This window comes from Vidua chalybeata, chromosome 2 (assembly GCF_026979565.1).
Source record: "Vidua chalybeata isolate OUT-0048 chromosome 2, bVidCha1 merged haplotype, whole genome shotgun sequence".
Lineage (NCBI taxonomy): Eukaryota > Metazoa > Chordata > Aves > Passeriformes > Viduidae > Vidua > Vidua chalybeata.
In genome coordinates this window covers 89,427,663-89,448,386 of record NC_071531.1, presented here as the reverse complement: position 1 = coordinate 89,448,386, position 20,724 = coordinate 89,427,663, and the positions used below count along the sequence as shown (strand labels likewise).

General features: G+C 39.8%; 3 protein-coding genes and 1 long non-coding RNA gene across 11 annotated transcripts in view; 2 read left to right on the top strand and 2 right to left on the bottom strand.

Moving 5' to 3' along the window:
- Window positions 1-5,509, top strand: part of ZDHHC20 (zinc finger DHHC-type palmitoyltransferase 20) — a 49,418-nt gene extending 43,909 nt beyond the window's left edge. For both annotated transcript variants that reach the window (XM_053934456.1, XM_053934453.1), the window contains one exon: window positions 155-5,509. In XM_053934456.1, the coding sequence (XP_053790431.1) occupies window positions 155-174 (20 nt within the window). In that variant the 3' untranslated portion in view covers window positions 175-5,509. The remainder of the gene's footprint in view (window positions 1-154) is intronic.
- An 840-nt stretch (window positions 5,510-6,349) lies between these two features.
- MRPL57 (mitochondrial ribosomal protein L57) lies at window positions 6,350-7,961 on the bottom strand. Of its 4 annotated transcripts, XM_053934459.1 has the most exons (3): window positions 7,862-7,928; window positions 6,904-7,005; window positions 6,350-6,814 (listed from the first exon to the last, which is right to left on the bottom strand). In XM_053934459.1, exon 3 carries the CDS (start codon window positions 6,807-6,809, stop codon window positions 6,498-6,500), a length of 312 nt encoding a protein of 103 aa, XP_053790434.1. In that variant the 5' UTR covers window positions 6,810-6,814; window positions 6,904-7,005; window positions 7,862-7,928; the 3' UTR covers window positions 6,350-6,497. The 4 variants fall into 4 exon arrangements, with proteins under 4 accessions (XP_053790434.1, XP_053790432.1, XP_053790433.1 ...); XM_053934457.1 differs by lacking the exon at window positions 6,904-7,005 and having other exon boundaries at window positions 7,862-7,961; XM_053934458.1 differs by lacking the exons at window positions 6,904-7,005; window positions 7,862-7,928 and adding an exon at window positions 7,739-7,849.
- A 46-nt stretch (window positions 7,962-8,007) lies between these two features.
- Window positions 8,008-20,116, top strand: SKA3 (spindle and kinetochore associated complex subunit 3). Of its 4 annotated transcripts, none has more exons than XM_053932111.1 (9): window positions 8,008-8,200; window positions 10,389-10,453; window positions 11,342-11,507; window positions 13,442-13,865; window positions 15,527-15,630; window positions 16,336-16,523; window positions 16,728-16,943; window positions 17,080-17,198; window positions 17,922-20,116. In XM_053932111.1, the coding sequence occupies exons 1-9, from the start codon at window positions 8,098-8,100 to the stop codon at window positions 17,953-17,955; spliced, it is 1,419 nt and encodes a 472-aa protein (XP_053788086.1). In that variant the 5' UTR covers window positions 8,008-8,097; the 3' UTR covers window positions 17,956-20,116. The 4 variants fall into 4 exon arrangements, with proteins under 4 accessions (XP_053788086.1, XP_053788094.1, XP_053788079.1 ...); XM_053932119.1 differs by having other exon boundaries at window positions 13,439-13,865; window positions 16,339-16,523; XM_053932104.1 differs by having other exon boundaries at window positions 13,439-13,865; window positions 16,731-16,943.
- LOC128782046 (uncharacterized) lies at window positions 8,925-20,493 on the bottom strand. The gene is made up of 3 exons (XR_008428634.1): window positions 20,362-20,493; window positions 16,327-16,398; window positions 8,925-11,375 (listed from the first exon to the last, which is right to left on the bottom strand). It is a non-coding gene; the product is annotated as an uncharacterized LOC128782046 (long non-coding RNA).
- Between the last annotated feature and the right edge of the window lie 231 nt (window positions 20,494-20,724).

The following is a 20,724-nucleotide window of genomic DNA, read 5'->3' as shown; positions in this document are numbered from 1 at the left end:
AAGGCTATTTCTGAGTCGAAGTTGCTTTAACTACTTACCTTAATCAGAAGTCTGTAAATCATATTACCCAGGTGCATTTGTGTAATGCACTATGATGTGTTTCTTCAAAGCTAATTGAATAATTCCATTAATTACCTTTTTTTTGTTCCACTAGGTTTCTGCAACACATTTTGAGCTTGAATATTACTTAATTTTGTTTGGAAGAAGTTGAGCAGGAAAAAATGGAAAATGAACATTTTAGGAAGAGACAAGAAATTCAAGTTTCTGCACAGTACAATGGATTCTTGTAAGCACTATTGCAGAGCAGGGAAGTTAAGACAGATGCCTTAAGATGCTTAATGTGCATTTATGCAACACTGAATTATATACTGCTACCAAAGGGCCAGATCCAGAAGTGCCCTGCTTGGATGCACAAGGTCCAGAGTGGGAATTATGCATTTCTTTTATGCTGCAGTGGCGGGGGTATATTGCAGAGACTCTTACCTCCTCACGGGCAAACTTCATACTTTAGGCACTGCAGAAGTCACTTCCATAGCAGGTCTCCAGAGTACAGAAGAAAAGGAAGAAAAAAAAAGTCAGCCTAGAGCATGGTCAGCAAGTCTGAAGTGGGAATATACATAGTTCAGATGCCAGGTGATGGGGAAGGGACTGGATGATGTCTTCTCTCTCCCTGTTAACCAGTCTACCCCATGATCACAGCTCTCCAAGTCTTTTGGGACTGAGGGCTGCTTCTACTAGCTGTGCTTTGGAGCAAGGCAATGCCAACAACACAAAAACCTTTAACTTGGGTGTTGCTTTTTTGCTATAGGATTGAGCTTCCTTATCATTTTAACTTGATTTATTTAACCATACCAAGGACAGAGCTCAAAAAAGAAAACTTGTGTTTTAGTTGAAAAAAACATGGATTATTACTTTCCAACAGTTGTCAGCATACAAGGAAAAGGCAGTCCAAAAAGGAATTAACAGTTCTTACATTTTCTGTTACTGTTTGCTGTGTTCTGTGTAAGGCAGCAACAAAATGGTAAAGTACCCCTGAGAAAAATCATATTGCAGTTGTATGTTGCTAGAAAACAGAACCAGCAGAGTACTGCTTTTTCCATGGGACTTTTGATGGTTTATAAATACTGTTTTATACTTTTGTTTTATCTTTTTAATAAAGGCACAAGGTTTTATTGGTTCTAAAGTACAAATATCAGGTACTTATGAGAAGCTTAGTGTTAGATCATAGATCTGTGTTAGCACACTGAAAAATTGCATCCTTTAGTCTCCCACTTTCAAGTCCAGTTTAAGTGATGCTGAAATTGCTAAAGACTGATGGCTTTGTGCAGCAATGTACCTGCTTACAAAAGGCAAAATGTGTTTCCTGTGTGAGGATTCAAGTCCATCCCATCCTTAGCTCAAGACCTACAGCAAACAACATGGGGGGGGGGTTTTTTCCTCACTTCTCTACAGAGAAGACTTCTAACTCATCTTTGGGTGGTATTGGAATTTTGCACCTGGAAAAAGTGACAAATACTATTTTTCTGTCTGTAAGATTTCTGATGTTCAGCTGCTGCTGATTACAAATAGACATGAGCCCTTTTGATACAGACTGAAGGTAGTAGTCAAATTGATGACTTAGTCTAAACAAACCTGTTTGGTTTGTCTCCCAGACTGATTGCTGCTTGAGTTAAATATGTTTATGATGGAAATACTAAGGTATCAAGTATACTGTAAGGTTTAAAATAAGTATTTTTTGTCTTTGGATATAATAAATTTTTCTTAAATATTAATCTTCTGGAACAAGAACTCTTTGAGAACTTATGATTTCACTGTTGGATATTCTTGAGACAGAAGCAATGGTCCAAACTTGCATGCTTTATAAAAGTTGCAGAATGTTTCATCAAACTTAGTACAAGAAATTTTGCATTTGCCAATTCCAAAACTTACAAAACCATTTGCTACACATTGATCTGAAAGGTTTAGCTTTTTCTTCTCTAAATGTTAAGTGAGAAGTGCCCATCTAGTGCCCATCTTAACATAAGCTCTCAGCAGTATCGCACCAGCAAAATTTCTTGGGGAAGATAACAGAGAAAGAAGACTGCATGATCAAACAGCTTGTTCCGAATACCAAAATGTGCAGCCCCAAACACTGGTGGAACTGTCATGGAGGGCCTGGAATATCATCTGGCTTTTACTGCATCCATGTATTATAGCTGGTATAACACATCTATGCACAGACATCATCTAGCAGAACTATAAGCAAAATGTATGTCAGAATCCTAAGTATCATTGAACTCAGCAATATGGTCTCTGCTCCCCCCACCTGCTCCCCAAAGTACTTCATATACTACCCCCCCCACCATGAATGTATGTATCCTGTAGGCCAACATCAGGAGAACTTGTTTGATTTCTTTAGTCAGGATAGTGAATCTACAGGAAAAACTGCAAGTAAACAGACTATGCTATCTCCATGTGCATTTTCTAACAAGTGCTGCTCTTCTGAAACCACTTATTTGTATATCTGATGGACATTTTTGTGGCTTTTCATGAAGAACTGACATTTCTGACATGTTTACGCAGATCACAGGAATATTTTGTCCTAGATTTTTCTTCATATTTGAGGTGAGAAAAGGAGCAGTGGTTTTAGGATAATCCTGAGGCCAGAGTTACTGTTGGTGTAAAAGTAGGCATTACTGAAAGTCACTTTGACAACCACAAAACATAGTAAAATGATTGAAAGATGATTCTCCCACATTCACCACCCCTAATCCCTTTTGGTTTTTTCCCCCTGGGGAACTGGGGACTAAGAGAAACCCCAGGCTGATTTAAAGGAATTAAGTTCTCTGAGGGAATTGTACTGCTGAACTCTAAGGGCATGCCAGCGAGTGGGATGGATGGGTTAGGTTTTCTTGGCAGGCCTGGGCTTTGGGGGAGGTATCATGGCTAAGGCAGCCAGGATTACATCCTCTGCCTTTGGATTCTGTCCTGAGCACTCCCTAGGCTGTGCTGTGCCAGCAAGTCCATGAGGGAGCAGGATGGCTCTTTGGCTGCTGGGCTGCAAGCAGCCGTACGTGTCCCTGCCAGCAGAGGCAGGGGCTGCAGGAAGGGGGTACTTTTGCCCCATGGTCAGGAGGTCAGAATGGGGATGGATCCTGAGAAAACAGCTGTTTAGGGTGCTGGGCCATATTGTAAATGCTGGTTTTGTGCTTTAGCCTACTCTTTATCAGGGAGTCTTGAAAATACCTAGGTTGTCATTAAAAATAGCAGCCCTTAAGCTTTTAGATCCATTAAAGTAATGACTACTACAAGCCATACATAGTAGTTATTGTAGGATCGTTGACATTGGCTGCAATTAGAAACTGCTTTCTTGTTTCTTTCTGCTTTTCTCTTTAAAAAAAATATACATACAGTCAAAAAAAATTTAAAAATTACTTTAAATTCCCAGTGTGAGAACAGAAGCCTGATGTAGGGGAGGATTTCATTTTTCTGAAATGTCTTGAAACAAACCTGTCCCTGTGAATATGAGGCAGGAAAATCCACAAATAGAAATTACTTAAAACTACGCAATACTGGTTTTTTTCTTACTGTTATTTATTTACAGAATGTACGACACACACATCATTGCTGTGCCTACCAAAGGTGTATTATGGAAGAAGGGCAGGAAGAGGAGTAGGTTTCTGTCATTAATTGACTTCCTACAGTATTATTTTGAGACTGTAGTGATACAAGTCAGATGTGATTAAAAACCTCCATTTAAAATAATCAGAGGGTTAGTTTAGAGGAAGTTTGGGCACTTCTATTTTTAGTGATTTGAGTAGAAATCACGGTAATATTTTTGTTAAAGCTGCCTCTCAAGTGTGGAATTTGCAAGTACCAAGCTACTTTTGGTATGCTGTTCTTACAAACTGGTCCTGTTCTCCAGAGTGCTGAATACTCACAGTTTTCAGGTACTGTTTCTTTCCTTTAGTCTTGTGTGGTTCTTCCCTATTAATTATAAATCATCTTTTGGGTTGGGACGAATTTCAGTACCATTGAGTATGCACACAAAGACTTCATGATGTAACCGAAGTATGGTCCAGTTTTAGCTAAGCAGAGCCCCAAGAGGACGAAAACTGCAGCGGTCGCAGCAGTATTAACGTCTGGTAGATTTACCAAGATGAGCTGGTTCCGACACAGATTGATCAAATCTGCCGGGATCTGGAGTGCCAACTGACCAGATTTTTATTTAAAAGTTAAATAACAGCAAAACCACAACAGCTTTGAGTTTCATAGTGTATGTTCTCCAAGGGGGAGAGTGTATGTTCTGACTGGGGCATTTGGGTGAACATTTGGAGAGGCTCCAAACAGCAGTTACTTTTAGCTCATAAACACGTCTTTTTGCAGTACCTAAAAAACAGCGATGCGTGCAACTTCAGAGGCTCTTCTATCCCTAAATGGCACCAAAGAGAGCAGCTGCACGTAAAGTATTTAGTACTGAACACGTTTGTTACACTCATTTCTATCAATTTATTTTGTATATAGAGCTTTTTATACACATTTTTCTTAATTATGTAACTGTCATGAAATGTCATGAAGCTACGAGTAGTTTGTTTTCATGTGGGTTAAAACAGGTGTTTGGTCATTTGTTTTCTGAAGCCATTACTTGAATTTGTTTCCATTAGGTAGTGAAGTCTGATAATGTTTACAGATTGCTTTCTTTGGTTTTGGGAGCTTTCCCCATCTTTCTTCCTATCCCCTGTCCTAAGAAACAGAGAGCTCATGCTCAGCAGTCAAGTAGATGTGTCAGAGATAAAGAATTTGTATTACTTTGTCACCAAAGTGTTGGGAGTGACATGCTGATTCCCTTCCATTTACACTGCTTAGCTGACAAAGATGCTTAGCATGGTCCTCTGTGATTTCTCCTGTCCCTTACCCTGTTATCAGCTTTATTGTGGGAAACTTAAATCTTCCTAAATGATAATTTACAATCATGAAGCTATTCCAGAGAGAGACAGCATTCCTGCTGTCAAGTCTGTTCTACTTTTAACTTAACCCAAGGATGTTTCATTCTTCTATCTCTGCAGTTCCTTTTGTATTTGCCAGCAACGGTCATCAACATTTGCACTAATCACAATGTCCCACAAAGTTATTTTTAATTGTGCTGCCTAAACTTGGAATGAGCTGTATTTAAGTTTGGGATGACATGTAAAAGATACCTGTAATAACGACGCACTTATTGTATTTTTTTGTATGTTACAGATAGGACTCATCCTATGCACAAAGAAAATGTTGCCATTTATAGTTTAATACTTGAAGTAACTTTTTGAAATGGGCTTTTATAAACGAATTAAATACAAAATCACATTGCTTTGCCTGGAAGTTCCTTCATGTTTTAATTGTATTTCCCCATATGTATACTTTTCCATAAAGTTCTCTTAAGCCATTTATAACCAATGAAAGTGCATTCAAGATTTTGTACACCAGTGTTCAGACCTGTTCATACTTCTCTGAGGTATAATTCATGTTTAATAAAAAAGTACCATTTTAAGCCTCTTTTCCAAAGTGATATGAATGGACTTGACACTTGAATTCAACAGTGAATGCAACATCAACTTAATAAAGGTATGTGAAAGAATCTGGAAAGTGCTCAGCTGTAGCATCTGTGTTATTAGATCACTGAGGAAAACTGCCTGCCTGGGAAACACTGCACCACTGCTCTGGTTTTTACACTCCAGCTGCAACAAACCTAAGATTACACTCACTCTTGACACATCTTCCAGGTCACTGGATCTTGTGGGGAAATAAAAAGCCTGACTTGTGGCTAAATCTTACCTCTCCAGGACACTAAGCCTGACTTAGAAGTCAACTGCTCAAACAGGAATCAGCCATGTTCCTTTTAGATCAGGAACAATCTGTGTAAGAGAGCTGTAACACCCAAGTTGACACTGACATGACAATGACGCTGGCAGTTAAGACCAACTTTCCAGAAAGTTTTTTAAAAATTGAACATTTTATAACATTCCATGAATTCCAGCCTCATCCCCCTGTCTCTGCAGTTCTAGTTCCCCTTGGTCCTTGCATGCCTGGTGGCAAGTGTCATAGTCATGTCTCAAGTACCTGGTGTACAGAGAACAATCCCTGAGGAAGGGAGAGTGACCAGCCCAAGCCATGTGGCCAGGACCGGCAGATGAGCCCTTTCAACACAGCAGGAGTGTTCTCCAGGCTTTCAGAATGCAATCACTGAAGCTATAAACTAGGTTATCTATAAATCACCACCACTGCACCTGGTAACTTGCTGTTTAAGCCCTGAAGAACAGAGGGTGGGCAGATGGTAGAGAGGCACACAAAGAACTTCTCTAACAAAGCAATAATAATAAAACATACGCTGTTCCAGAGGACTACTTTTAATGTAGTATTTTGTGCACCACAGCAACATCTTGTCACCCACTCTAATTACAGTGAAATATCATAATAGGTATGAAAGCAGATTCCAGGGTAGTGCACAACACGTGCCAAATATAAATGTGCTGTATTATTCAACATGTCCACTTCTTTGTCACATTTAAGTGGTTTAAATGATCACTGATGTATCTGTGCTCAGGAAACTTGGCTTGTTTCAGGCTTTTGAAAGCTTCCCACTTGGCACGTCTCTCTTCCGTGTTGTGTTTGTATTCTTGTTCCTGTGTCAGGTAAGGTTGGCTGAGCCAGTATTCATTCTCTGCTTCAATTTCCAACCTCCGGATCATTGCTTGCTTCATCGAAATGGTAACCTGTCTTGGTCGCCTGTACTTCCCAATCCATTGTTTCCCAGGAATTCTCTTCCGCAGTAATACTGTTGTTAAAAACATTTTGCCTTAAAACATAAACAGAAATATAAAATACTCATTACCTTAGGGACAAAAATAAAATTTTGACAAGAAAGATGAAAAGCTCCACACTCACTCCACTGCCTTTCAGCTGGCTGCTTTGAAGGTTTAAGCTCAGAGCCGGGTACTCACAAACCATCACACACAGCAGGCAGCACGAGGCCAGATACACTGGAAACTTAACAATCAGAAAAAGGGAATTGAAATCTATATAACCTAAGAATTTATTCAGTTATCCTTACACTGCAATTAAAGCATATCCTCCATAAGTTATTTAAGAAAAATCCAGTCACAGATACTCAAGAATGAAGGGTTCACTTCGCTCATGCCTTCTTCAAGTAGCTGTGTTGTCAATACAGAGTATTTCCAGCTCTGCCTTCTCGATCCAAATCTGGCCTTTCCTCAGCATGAGGTTTTGGACTACAGTCTCTCTGTAAGCTTATTAGTATGTAATTACCTAGTCTTGTATCCTGACCGAGGGAAATCTGGTTGGTAGGGAGAAGCAATATCCTGAATTAGACCAAGTGGCGTAAGCGGAAAGCACCAACAGACCCTGACACAACACGCTGAGTGTAAGGGGCAGGAAGACCGAATGACGTTTAAACTTTACACAAATGCTCTTTGTTAACCTGTTCATTAGTCCCACACCCGCTAATGCCCAAGTTTCACATTACACGGAATTTCATCAGGTTTAGAGAATCACAGAATACGCGGAGTTGGAAGGGACCCACAAGAATCATCGAGTCCATCTGGCCCTGCACACGACATCGTCAGGAACCACACCATGTACCTGAGAGAGTGGTCCAAACCCTTCACGAACTCTGTCAGCTTTGCTGCCGTGACCAAGTAAGTCACCGGAGCACTTCTAGCACGGCACAAACCAGCACTGCCGCTAACTGAAGTCAACCCACCCCGTTCCCCCGGTGCAGCTGCACGCCGGCGTCCCACTCTCTTGCCCGATTTAGAAGCGAAGCCGCGGGGATCCGCGGGGGCACCGCTGCCCCGTTCCCAGCTCCTCTCCCGGCCTCACTCACCGGGAAGCTCCGGCGGCGGCTGCGGGCCCCGCGAAGGAGCCAAGATGGCGGCGGGCGGGCGGGCGGGGAGCGCGGCTCTCGCGAGAGGCGGCGGCGGCGGGCGGGGCCCGGCGGCGCCAATGGGGCTCGCGCCGGCGGCAGTTTGAAGCCCCTCAGCGGCGCGCGCGGCCCGGCCCGGCCCGGGTTCGCTCCGGGCCGCCTCGGTGCCGCCGCCTCCGCGTACCCCGCTCGGAGCCATGGACGTGACCGAGGTCTTCTTCGGCAAGCTGCGGGAGCTGGCCCTCACGGTGGAGAAGGAGGTGAAGCAGCTGGAGCGGGCCATGTACCGCGAGGACGCGGGTAAGAGCAGCCCGCGGCCCTGGGCCGCACGCCTGGGCCTGGTGGCTTCGCAGTTGTTCCTCGGGGCTCCTTGCTCGGTTTGCGTTCCTGCCTGCCGCTGTCCCCCGTGCTCCTCTGGGAGCGCCTTTGGTGGGAGGTCAGCCTGGGAATTGCTCGGCTGGGAATTGCTTGGGCTCCTCCTCGTCTCGTTGTCTTTCTGAGCTCTTCTGTGGGTGTGTGGCTGAGTTTCTTTATCACGGAGAAAAACAGAATGACTGAGATGAAATGAGAATCGTGTTCTTGCTTCTTTTTCTTCTTTTTGCGGATCGATATAGGAAAACATTTGCAGGGGATGTTCTCTCTCTCTGTGCTATGTCTTGTCACTTAGCAGGTGTCCTCTGTTATACTATTTCCATTAGCCTTGGTTTCCAGTGAAAAATGTCATGTCTGCTGCGTTGTGCAAGTGAGCAATGCATCTGCCTACGTGCAAATACAATGGAAGAATTCAATTTTCTGCTGAGATTTGTTTTTCATTGGTCTCTATATCACTTTTTTCCGATTTAAGGAATCCTCTTATCCAACCTCTTTAAGGAAAAAAATTTAACACAAGTAATTCTTGACAGCCCAGGGTCGTACTTGTTTTATCAATATCTGTCATATACAGTTGTCCTAGATTTGGCAAATTTGGGAGAAGACCTCCGGAAGGAGCCCCCAGAAAGCAAACCCCCCACGGCCCCTCCCCCACCTGGTTCGGGAAGAATTTCCTCAGAGAGAAGTGGGGAAAAAAACCTATTTATTTAATAAGCAAAACACTCCCCAATACAAAAAACAACACCAGATGACAAAACTCTTTCACCACTCTGAAGAGATGACAAATTCAGAAAAATCTCTCCTGGGAGTGGTCGCCCAGTTCTCGGTCTCCTGCGCTGGGGATGGCTGCTGCAGGTCACAAAATGCAGGCTCTCGGTGTTTCTTGGTGTTTCCCAGGTCCAGCTCCAGAGCAGGTTCAGATGATATTCAGGGAAGGGAAAAAGAAACAGTCCAGGGTAAAAATTGGACTGCCTAGCTAAACTAACTAATAAGCAAAAGCAAGCAAGCAAGCCCAGCCTCTCCTAGACACAGAGCATGGGGGGAGGTGAGCCGGCTGATAACAAGACAAAACAATCCTTCACTTTCGGAGTCAGTCCTGAAGGCACAGAACATAAAATCATAAACAGAACACACGACTGGGGGTACAAGCACCATAACGTCACCCTAGGACAACAGTATTAGCTGCAAAGTTCAAGTGGAAGCCCAGGCAGTTTCTCTGTGGAGTTTAACACACTGTACAAAGAGCAGTTTTTTGCTGTGTGAGGTACCTCATAGGAACTAGTTCTCTTTGATTTTGTCTATATTGACTCTCTTTCTTTAATGTATACTTCCAACATCTCTAATATTATAGAAGCATAAAATGGTTTGAATTGGACTAGAACTTAAAGATCACCTAGTTCCAACCCCCTGCCATGGGCAGGGACACCTTCCACTAGACCAAGTTGCTCAGAGCCCCATCCAACCTGAGCATGGACACTTCCAGAGATGGGGCATCCACAGCTTCTCTGAGCAACCTGTTCCAGAGCCTCATCATTCTCACAGCAAAGAACTTCCTCCTAATATCTAATCTAAATCTTCTCTCTCTTTCTCTGAATCCATTCCCCCTTGCCCTGTCACTACATGCCTTTGTAAAAAAAGTCTTTCTCCATCTTTCAGGTACTGGAAGCTCCCTTCAGGTACTGGAAGGCTGCAATTAGTTCATCCTGGAGCAGCCTCTCTTCCAGGCTGAACAATCCCACTTCTCTCAGCCTTTCCTTGCAGGAGAGGAGCTCCATCCCTCTAATCATCCTGGTGTCCCTCCTCTGTACTTGCTCCAACAGGTCCCTGTTCTCCCTGTGCTGGAGAGCACATGTGCTGGAGAGCTGATGCAGCCCTGCAGGTGGGGGCTGAGCAGAGCAGAGGGGCAAAATCCCCTTCCTGGCCCTGCTGCCCACCAGTGGATGCAGCCCAGGACACCATTGGCTTTCTGGGCTGTGGGAGCACACTGACAGCTCATGGCCAGCCTCTCTTCTGCTAATACAGGAGATTGCATTCCCATGTAGAATGTTATTTTCATGCTAAGACACTAAGACACCTCTTTTACTTTCTAAACTCTTTTATGTGAACATTCATCTTGAAGACTATGAAGATGAATCTCCACTAGCAATCTTGCATGACCTCCATTGTGAAATCAAGACTCAGAAGGTAACGTCTTAACCTGCTTCCTTCTTGAAAAATTACATGTGTGTGCATGTTCCATAAACTTATGGTTCTGTTTTGATCATTAAGCCACAATTCAACTTTGTTAGTCAGTAGTTATAACCTTTATTTTTACTCACTTAGATCTAGGTCCTCATAATAGCCATGGATATTGGGGTAATGCCCAAAAACTTTGGGTGACCCAAAGTAGGTTTAGCAATGTTTCTTAGTTTGCAGTCACTACTGTCGCTCAGGTAAGCAGGGAACAAAGGTTACAAGGAAGTTGGAGCGGTGCCAAGGTATGAGGAGAATGATTCAGGAACAGCAGCTCCCAACAAAAGGCAAGCTTGCTTGTTTTCAATGACCAACCTTTAGAATAAAATCAGTCTTCACAGAAGTTTCAGTACCTTCAGCCATTCAGTTAAATTTATGAAAAATGTTGTCTGTTCCTTATACATAAGAAGAAGAAATGGGTTATAGAAATGAGCAATATAGAAATAATTAAATGATATAAAAATGAGGTTTACTTTCTGCTCTGCACTAATTCTTTGTACATATGGAGTAAAAGTCTATACTAATTGCTGTTGCCTCATATTTTTCCTGAAAAAAAGCATATAGTTTCCTTGGCAAGGTTACCAGTAAGTAATTATCATATTGTGAACTATCATTACAGTTACTTTTATAAGTTTCCATACACTTAGGCTCTATATATTCTTGGTATTCCATAAGTATATATACCTGATGGTTTTCAGGTATAAAAAAGACCTAAATTTGCTGTTTATCTTCATCTGAATTGCAATTAAATACTTACTTCCAAAATGCTTCATGTGGAAACAACTACCATGTGATTATTTGAAAACCAGTATTTCTATGTTCCCTTCTCTGTCCCCAAAGGAAGATATTAGTGCCAGTCTTGGTAAGATTTGCTCTGAAAAAAAAGCAGTTCATGAGTTTATGAAGGCAAGTGAAATCTTGATACAAAGAAATGCAGCAGATCTTGGAAAAATAAGAGAGCTGTTCCAGAAATATGGCTACAAACCACATGTCAAAGACTCTACAGGTAATATTTCTTGTCAGTACAGTATGTGCAGAAAAGTATCATTTTTATAAAATGTTCCTCTTTAGCTATGTGTATATTTCTATTAATTAGGAGATCAAGTACATCCATGTTGTTTGCTTTTTAATAATATCCAGAGGGTAAAAGATTTTATTGTGATTTGTGCTGTAGGAATTAACTAGAACACAAACGCTTGAAATTAGATCTTCTGGCTTGCCTTTAAGTTAGTGCGTGTTGGATTTTGGGTTTTTTTTCAGTAATAAATATATTCAGAAAACATGTTAGCAAGCATGTTTTCATAACCCAGAGAATTACGCTGCTTCAACTTCTCATGCATGAGGAACAATTGTAGATGAACCTCAGTCGGTTCGTATTCACATGTGCTGGTTTCATTAACTTAAATCACCCTAGAGAAAATCTTAAAATGTCTCTTTCACAGCACAGATGGGACAAGAGAAGAATGCTCCTGTATTAGGTGGCATGTGACAAGCAGTAGCACCTTGATCATTGGAGGGGACGGAGGTCCTTAATCCAGTCAGAAAATGCACATAGAACTCTGAAAAATCCAGATGTGCCAAATGACTTGAAGTACTACACCTGTCAATGCTACACATACTCCTTTTGGTATCAAGGGCCCAATCAGGCTTCAAAAAGTTTTTGATGTGGTCTTAACTTTCTCTGATTATTATCCACTCATTACACAAAACAAAATTATGGTTGTGAACCATATTGATGTCCAAGTTAACCTCCTATAGCTGTTTTACACAGATAGGGCAGAAAACTCTGATTTTTTTTTTTTTTTATAATACCTTTCTTCCTGTACCTTCTTTGCTTTTAAAGAAGTCTCCAAACAGAGCTACAAGGTTAAATTATTTTTTAAGTTGTATTTTTAAGCTAAGTGTATCTGAAGACATATCACTGCACACCAGAAGGTATATTACTTTAAAAAGCCTCCCTCCCCCTACCCACCTCACAGAATCAATTAAGTTGGAAAAGACCTCTGAATCATCAAGTTCAACCTGTGGCTGAACACTACAAGTCAACCAGACCACAGCACTGAGTGCCACATCCAGTCTTTCCTTAAACACCTCCAGGGACAGTGACTCCACCACCTCCCTGGGAAGTCATTCCAATCTCTAATTACCCTTTCTGTGAAAAAATTCTTGCTAATGTCCAACCTGAATCTTCCCTAGTACAGCTTAAGACTGTGTCTTCTGGTCCTATCACTTGTTACCTGGGAGAAGAGCCTGACCCCCACCTGGCTACACCCTCCTGTCAGGCAGTGATGAGGTCCCCCTGAGCCTCCTTTTCTCCAGGCTAAACACCCCAGCTCCCTCAGCTGCTCCTCACAGGACTTGTGCTCCAGACCCTTCACTGTATTCATTGTCCTTTACTTACTACATCATGCAGAAATTCATAAACATTTTGGGGTGTTTTGCTTTATCAAACTCCAAAAATGTACAAATTACACCTTTACATATTTTTGCAGTGAACTATTGTTACTGAAAAAGCTGTCTCCTTTCACAAGCTTTTAGTTGCTGCTTCATAACCTTTCCTCAATACTATTTTTCTGAAGAATGAGCATTTTAGTACTGTATGCAGCCTTTGCTCTTTCCCCGAAAACCTTTTCATCTCCATGCAGGGAGAAAAATACACTTATGTAAAAATCTTTGAATTTCATTTTCCCTAGAAATAATATTTACCAATAGAGTGAAACTCAGTAAATGTGTGACTTATAAACATAGCTTAGCCATATGAGTTTTTGATACCTGTTTTAGCTTCAGGTTTAGTACTTTAAAGTGAAAGAAGGAATCTATTTTTTACAACAACAAGTTAAAAAAATTGAATACCGGGGAAGTGCCACAATTTATTCTAAAAATTCCTAAAACAGAAACTTCTGACGTAATGTTTTTTTCATTTTTTTTCTTAAAAAGAAGAGGATGAAGCTAACAGTGAATCAGCAATGTCTGTCCAGAATAAATCTGATGAAGAAAAAGCAAAAGCAAATGATGTACCTCACCTATCTGCTTCTACGGAGAAGCCACCGTTGCCCAAAGATCCCCTGCGTAACCCCCAGCTCTCTGATTTTGGTCTTTCACAATACATGTTCTCCAGGCCTTGGAGCGCGCTGGAAGCACAGCACGCAACGAGCACGCGTCAGCTGAAGGCAAAGAACGAGACTCCACTAAGATTGCGAACGCCGCAGGCTCTGCCCAAAACACCGAAATGTAAGCTAAGGATGGATGACTATGAGTGTGTAACACCAAAACTTGAACACTTCGGCATTAGTGAACATACCGTGTGTATGAATGAAGATTATACGATGTCCCTTATTCATAAAACTTCTCAGACAATCCAAAAGTAAGTTACTGGAGTTCAGATTGTTTCTCTACTGAATTTTCTTTATTTTCTTCTTGCTGTACTAATTTCTTGCTCCTGTTGCCCTCCTTTTTGTCTTGTGGTGGGTGATTGCTATCTCTCAGGTGCTGGGTCCTGTGTCATTTAACTCCCTACACATCTTTTCGCATACCCATTGCAGTGCCAGATGCTGACTTGAAATACATCTGCTGTGCTCCTTGCCTTGACTGCACCATAAGAATCATCCATACATGTTGTAGTGTACAGCAACACATAGACAATGTATTTACAAAGAGAAAAGCACAATGTGATGTGTTGTTTTCCTTAACCAAAGGTTTGAGCCTGGGCTTGTCTGCCATAGATATTACACAGTCAGTCAAAGGTTGCAGAAGCTATATTAATATAAACAGAAAACAGCTTGTAAAGCATTCAGTAAATTTGTAGAAGCACTTTATTTTCTCTAACATAAGCCCCACCTTACAGTTTATTCCTTTTGCTCCAGTCTTCTCTTGAAAGGACTTATCTAGATTTTCACTGTTCTAATTATAAAGGAAAATAATTGCAGCAGTGCAGTCATGCATGTAGTTAATAGGTCATGTTTTTTTAGTTAGTATTAGCAGTATGTTCCATTTTAAAAGCTGACAGTACCTAAATACTTGATATTTAGAGAAATTGTTTTGAAAACAAGGATCATATGCATGAAAACCACTTTAAAAATTCTCCTGGTTCTACTCATTGTAAAAACTAAAAATCATATGGTTTCAACTACCTCTAAGGCTTTGAAGACAAAACTGACTTGAAAAGTTACTTTTTTATTTAACCCAAAGTTTGAGATGTGTTCATCTAACTAAAATATATTGCCTCATATACTGCCTATACTGTTTATTGGGGGATTTTTTCAGCTTAGATATTTTGTAGAGACAATTTAAATCTGGTTATGATAGTTAAGATTACTTTTTAAACATTTAAAATATTTTTTTAAAGACACAGATTTGTGTGTAGGTAAGGTAAGTTTCCACCTTTTGCCTAGTATTCTCTTAACTGTATATGCCATTTTTTCACTAGAAAATCTTGGATACGAAAAAATAATTTTTAAAATTTCTCTTTCCAGTGTTATGGAATCGATATTAAATAGCTTGTCACTTTGAAATCACTAAATTTTCTTTTAAAATAATTTTGGGATCTCTCCTTTTAAATAGTTATGTAATTACTAAAATTACTTGAAAGCTCTATAGTATTTGATTAAGATAAACAATCTTACTTAAACTTAAAAATTCAATTAAAAAATCTTTTCCTGTTCACAAGACTCCTACTAGTTTAAAATTTATAAATTTCATAGGCTACAGGCAGTTGCAAAGTGAGACCCCTAACACAGAACTGATCATCTCTGCCCTGGACATCTGGTTTGGGTTTGGCTTTTTCTTAATGGCTTAGACTGAAATCTCAGTGTATTTGATCATTTGTGGCTGGACTGAACATTCGCATACCACAAATTGCAGTAGAATCACAGAGTAAAAAAATCTATAAAAATTCATATTTGAGAAGACTAATTTTTTACTTGCATATTCATAAATGAATACTAGAAAAGTGACTAGGTTGGCAATATTCCTTTAACTGTGACTTCTTCACAATACTTGAGAGCTAACTGGGGATTTGGTTTTCAGGTTGGTTAAAAGAGGAGACGATAACAGAGGGAATTTGCCAGAAATGACAGTCAAGGAAATCGTGTTTACTCCTGGATCAAAATCCAGTAAGAGAGCTGAAAATGGTAAGTTAAAAATCTGTGAAATTAATATACATATGCATTTTTACAGAATGCATGTGCAAATGCATTGTAAACACATGGTTAACTTGTGTTTCTGGTTAAATATGGTTAATTCAGGGCAAGTCATTGTATGAGTAGTCATGTCTAAAAAATGTTGATGGCTTCTATGGGAAAGTTTCTTACTCCCTATAATTTTTTTTCTCATTCTTGTACTCATATCCAATTAGAATTATGCAGAGGAATTAATAATTTTGTAACTGCAGCTTATCCATATTTGAAATAAAAATACTGTTTTGCCAACTTAGCCTTTTTTTTTCCTGATAATACCCATTGGATCTGTTTAAAGACAGGAAAGAAAGAGTCTAGCAAGACAGTAATTTAAGACTTTCAAGAGTAATGCTAAAACTTCTTTGAGAGGAGAAATAGGTTATTTTTAAAATCTTGAGACAAACATAGTGACAATTGGGTGAATGAGAAGGTCAAGCAATGCTGATTTAAGTTGGGCTTCTTCAGTTATATTCAGTAGTGGGACTAGAATGACTACTTTGCATTTGCTGCCTTTAAGGAGTACTGTAATTTGGATGGATCAAGCAAAATATCAACTAAAAGGATACACATGTTTTAGAAAATGAAACTAGAACTGGTAATAGTTATATATGTGTGTGTGTACATATATATTTTTAATTTTATTTTGCTCACCCTTGATAGCAGCAGCTGACTGGATGGCTTCTCCTATGGTATTTGTGTTGTGTACTCCTGATGTGAAGGACTCTTCCAAAAAAAATAATGCATTATTATCAAGGTCACCAGAGACAAAGGAACTGCCTCTTCCCAGTCATGCAGCAACACCACAGTGTCCAGATTTTCAAACAAGATGGCTAAAAGCAGAAGCTAAGGTAGCAAATAGCAATTATGGTCATTTTCGCACACTTTGCCAAAAGCAGATTTTAAAATGTCACTTTGGGGTTCTTTTCCAATACTATTTTTTCTTATGTCACTATAAAAGCTCTTTCTAATAGTAATTCTGTAAGAACATTTACTAAATACTTTACCTAACATAAGTAAATTAACTGAAGGTATATTTAATACTTATTTTGCAGCAGCAGGTGACACCAGGGGGGAAGTTTGAGTCAGTGACAAAGAATGATGCAAAAGATACACCATACAAAGAAGAAAGAATTCCTTTTGCTGCAAGCTCTGATGAGTATCTTAAACATACTGGGGACCCTTCCCCTCCCAAACTGGAAAACTATGACCATTTACTCAATACACCTCCACCTCCAGAAATAACAAGGATACCAGATAATGTTCTAAAGGTTAGCTTATACGCTTTTTTCCCTAACTAATTTTAATATCAAAATACTAGAATTAAAAGGGCCTAGTTCTATCTGTAATACATCTGTTTTGAGTTCTTAAGTAATTCTTTTTATTCCTGTTTAATGTTTCCTATAGATGCTTTCCCAATATAATCATAAGGTAGACTCTTCTAAAGCCACGGAAATGAAGACCAAGGCAGGAAATACTACAATATATGAAAGTTATTCCACTGATTACAGCAACAAAGAAAACGGGTATGATTACATTTGACAAGTTTGATTAAGTAATTTAATTTGTAGGAGGTACAAAGAAGCTTTGATACACTTAGAAATTCATATAGTTGCTTGCTTTTCAACTATACAAACAGCTCTTGTTTCTGTGACTAAATAACTGGGGTTTTGGCATGGTATATGACTGTTTGTAAAGAACAAATATTATAGCTAATGGTGTGTTTGGATCCTCCCAAGTGAAAAAAAAAATTGTCGATGCTTTCTGGGTAAATTTAGGCAATAAAATGAAAGAATTTAGTGAGAATTGATTTCACATTTGTTTTGCTAAAGACAAAATTCTTTAAATGAAAACTATAATAAGTAATCTTAGAACAACTGAATTATAGTTTTATAAAGAACACCATCAGTTTGAATATAAAGAAGTTTTTATGACAACTTTATCAAAGCATACATATTCCTGATTCAATGTAATATATATTATGCTTGTTGATTGTCTGTTAAATTTAGGGTCTGTAAAGATTATTTAAATAGGAGGTACAAGGAACATGTAAGGAACAACAACCCAGAATGAAACTGATAAAAAATTACTATACTTGGAAGTTAGAATCCATTTGAGTAATCTCACTTTAGCTGACCCTTCATTTTTTGTTGTCAAGATAAAAAAGACAAGGTTTCAATATTTCTATCTTCTGCTAATTCAAAATATGATTTAAATAAGCTCATGAACACATCTGGGTATATTTTCAGAGGATATCATGGAGTTTTCAAGACAAACATCTGAAATGAAACTGAAGACCATGTTGAAACTTTCACATTCGTGGATCTTATCACCAAATCATCACAAGTTCAAAAAGCAAAAGGAAATACTTGTGGGAAGAAAGAGCCATACCGAGAAAAGGCTTTTTTAATGGAGAAAAATTCTTTATCCATGACATGGACAAACTTGTTTGAACTAACATCTCGTGCTTAATTTTCTATTGACATTGTTGGCAAAATGTGTTGAGGGGTTTTAAATATATAGTGCATTTCAAAGAGGAATGAAGGTCCGTGTACAAGGTGGTACTTCAGTTGTTTGTTGTGTAGGATTGCATTTGCAGTAGGCTGTAGAGTGCAGTTAGGTTGTAATAAAAGGAAGTCCAGTATATTGCTTTAAAAAGTGGCTATCTCTGGCTATTCTGCTGACTACATTCTTTCAGGGCTTGAGGCTGAAGTCTGGTACTTCAACAGTATTTGGTATCTTCAACAGAAACAAGTAAATTTTTTTTGTATTGGAAGACTAACTCCTGCTTTACTGTTTAAAGCAATTCTGTGCTTTTAGTCCTTTCTACAGTGCTAAGATCTGAGACATTCTTGCATCAGGCTGACTGTTACCTCTCCAGCAGATAGGCATTTCCCATGCAGCTTCTTTCTTTATACATCGACATAACATCAGGTGCTATGCATCTGGTTTCTTTGTAGCCCTAGAAGGTGACTCCAGCTCTACTGTGAATCATTTGAAAATGTGCAATTGTTACTGGTTATATGTATCTTCAGCTGCTTGGAAGAACTTGCTGGCAGGCCTGTAGATGATTGCTTCCTCTCCTGCTGCTGCCATGTGTATTCTCTTCAGTGCTGGTGTCACTTCTAAATGTGCACATCTAACCCTGTAGTAGCTCACCAAGCTGAAGTTCTCAGAGCTGTTTGACACTCTTTTGGTAGTCATAGTAATTAGGATTTTTTTTTTTTTTCGTACCAGCACTTTTATTGTTTTCCACCAGAAAACCCAGCTCCATAGCCTTGTTTAGAGCCACTTTGCTATTTCCAGTGTCAGCTATTCCTCTAAGTGACTCCAGGACTGTTCTTAGTATTTGTCTTCCAGTCAATGACTGAAATTCTGTAATTTATGTGAGGGCAGACATGCAACACATGAGAAGGGAGAGACTGTCCCACGAGATGGGGATAAATGGATATTTTTCTGAACTCAGCTTCACATTTTTTTTTAAGTCTTCAGGATATGCAAAAAACTAGAGAACCCCACAAGTATTTCTTCATTTGCTTAGACTTGTCCTGGTTAAAACTTAGCAGAAAAAAGGCACCTTTACTTGTTATTACAGTAATTTTCCAGGATAAGTGTACATCAAATTAATTGGAGAAGGTAATTTTCTACTGGCTCTGACCTGAGCAGTCATTGAAAATGCTAGTTTCTGTTTAAAATTATGTAGGTATTAGTGTGTCAGTCTGTGAGCTTAATTAACATTTTTGGATACTAAATAAATCTGTCTCAAGCTTGGTGTCTGCTATAAGAACACTTATTTGTTCTACCCATCCTCTTCAAAGAGTGAAGGCCGCACATGCTTCCAGCTTTTTCGTCGATTAAAACCTGGTGGGGTGAGTGCTGGTTCTAGCATTTCATGGCCTTGGAAAGGTACAACGTATTCTTGCTGCAGAGCAAGAAGGTTTCAACCAGACAGATTTACCAGCACTAAACAGGAGGAATTTCACAGCCTGCAGTCTCTGTCTTGCCCTGCAGCAAGCCAGATACCCTTTTAACATGAAATGGAACAAGCAGCACTGCTACAGACCCTGCTGTATTCCCCCTGCCTCCAACTAATGAAATTCAAAAAAGGGCTTAGGGAAGTCTTTTCCCTTACCTTGAGAACAACTCAGCACTCCACTGTGCTTTCCTCCATTAGGGAACTGTGGAGCTGTACCTTGCAGTGCTGGGGTTCTCACTGCAAGGCACTTGCATAATTTTGCTTGCCTATTAATATTTTCTGCTACATATTATTAACTAATAATTATCTTCAATATGACAATTTAAACCTTAAAATCTTCTGGTCTACTCAAGCTGTTGTGACATACAGGGATGAGACTTTTTGGAATGAAGAAATGAAGTTGTATGCATCAGTTTTGTTTTTCTTGCCTTCAATATTACTCTAATACACATAATATTGTTGTTTGTATTTGTATTCTTTTTTATAGTCAAAGCATTGCTCTGAGATAAAATCATGACAGCAAAAGAAAAACTAGTTTTAGTTTGCTGTACTTCACCTTTGAAATTCTTTTAGGTTTCAGGATGTCCTAAATAGTAGTTTGAGGAGGGGGGGTGGGGGCAGGGGGGAAATGTCAGCAGTGAAAGTGTAAGCACTGGAACAGGTTGCCCGGAGAGGCAGTGGGGTCTCCTTCTCTGGAAATATTCGAAACCTACCTGGATGCAATCCTGTGCAATCTGCTGTAGCATGGGAGGTGGGACAGGTGGGTGTGTGGCTGTCTGATACACTGGAACAACCAAGGATGCAGGCACGGGGCTGGAGGAGGGTAAAACGCCTCTTAAGTCAGTGTTGCTGCTGCAGAAAGGCTCATCCAGCTGCACTCTAAAGTTAATAACATGTCAAAGTGGTAATGATGCAAAGGAACTTAAATTTTCAAGTTGGTTTGTTGTGGGGTGAATCTCTAACAGCATTGGCCTGTGGGAAGTGCAGTTTGGATAAACAGTAGCTACATAAGTAGCAAACACAGTGGTTCTGTAAGAGACAGTCATCACCTGAAAACAAGCAAAATTGACAGAGTA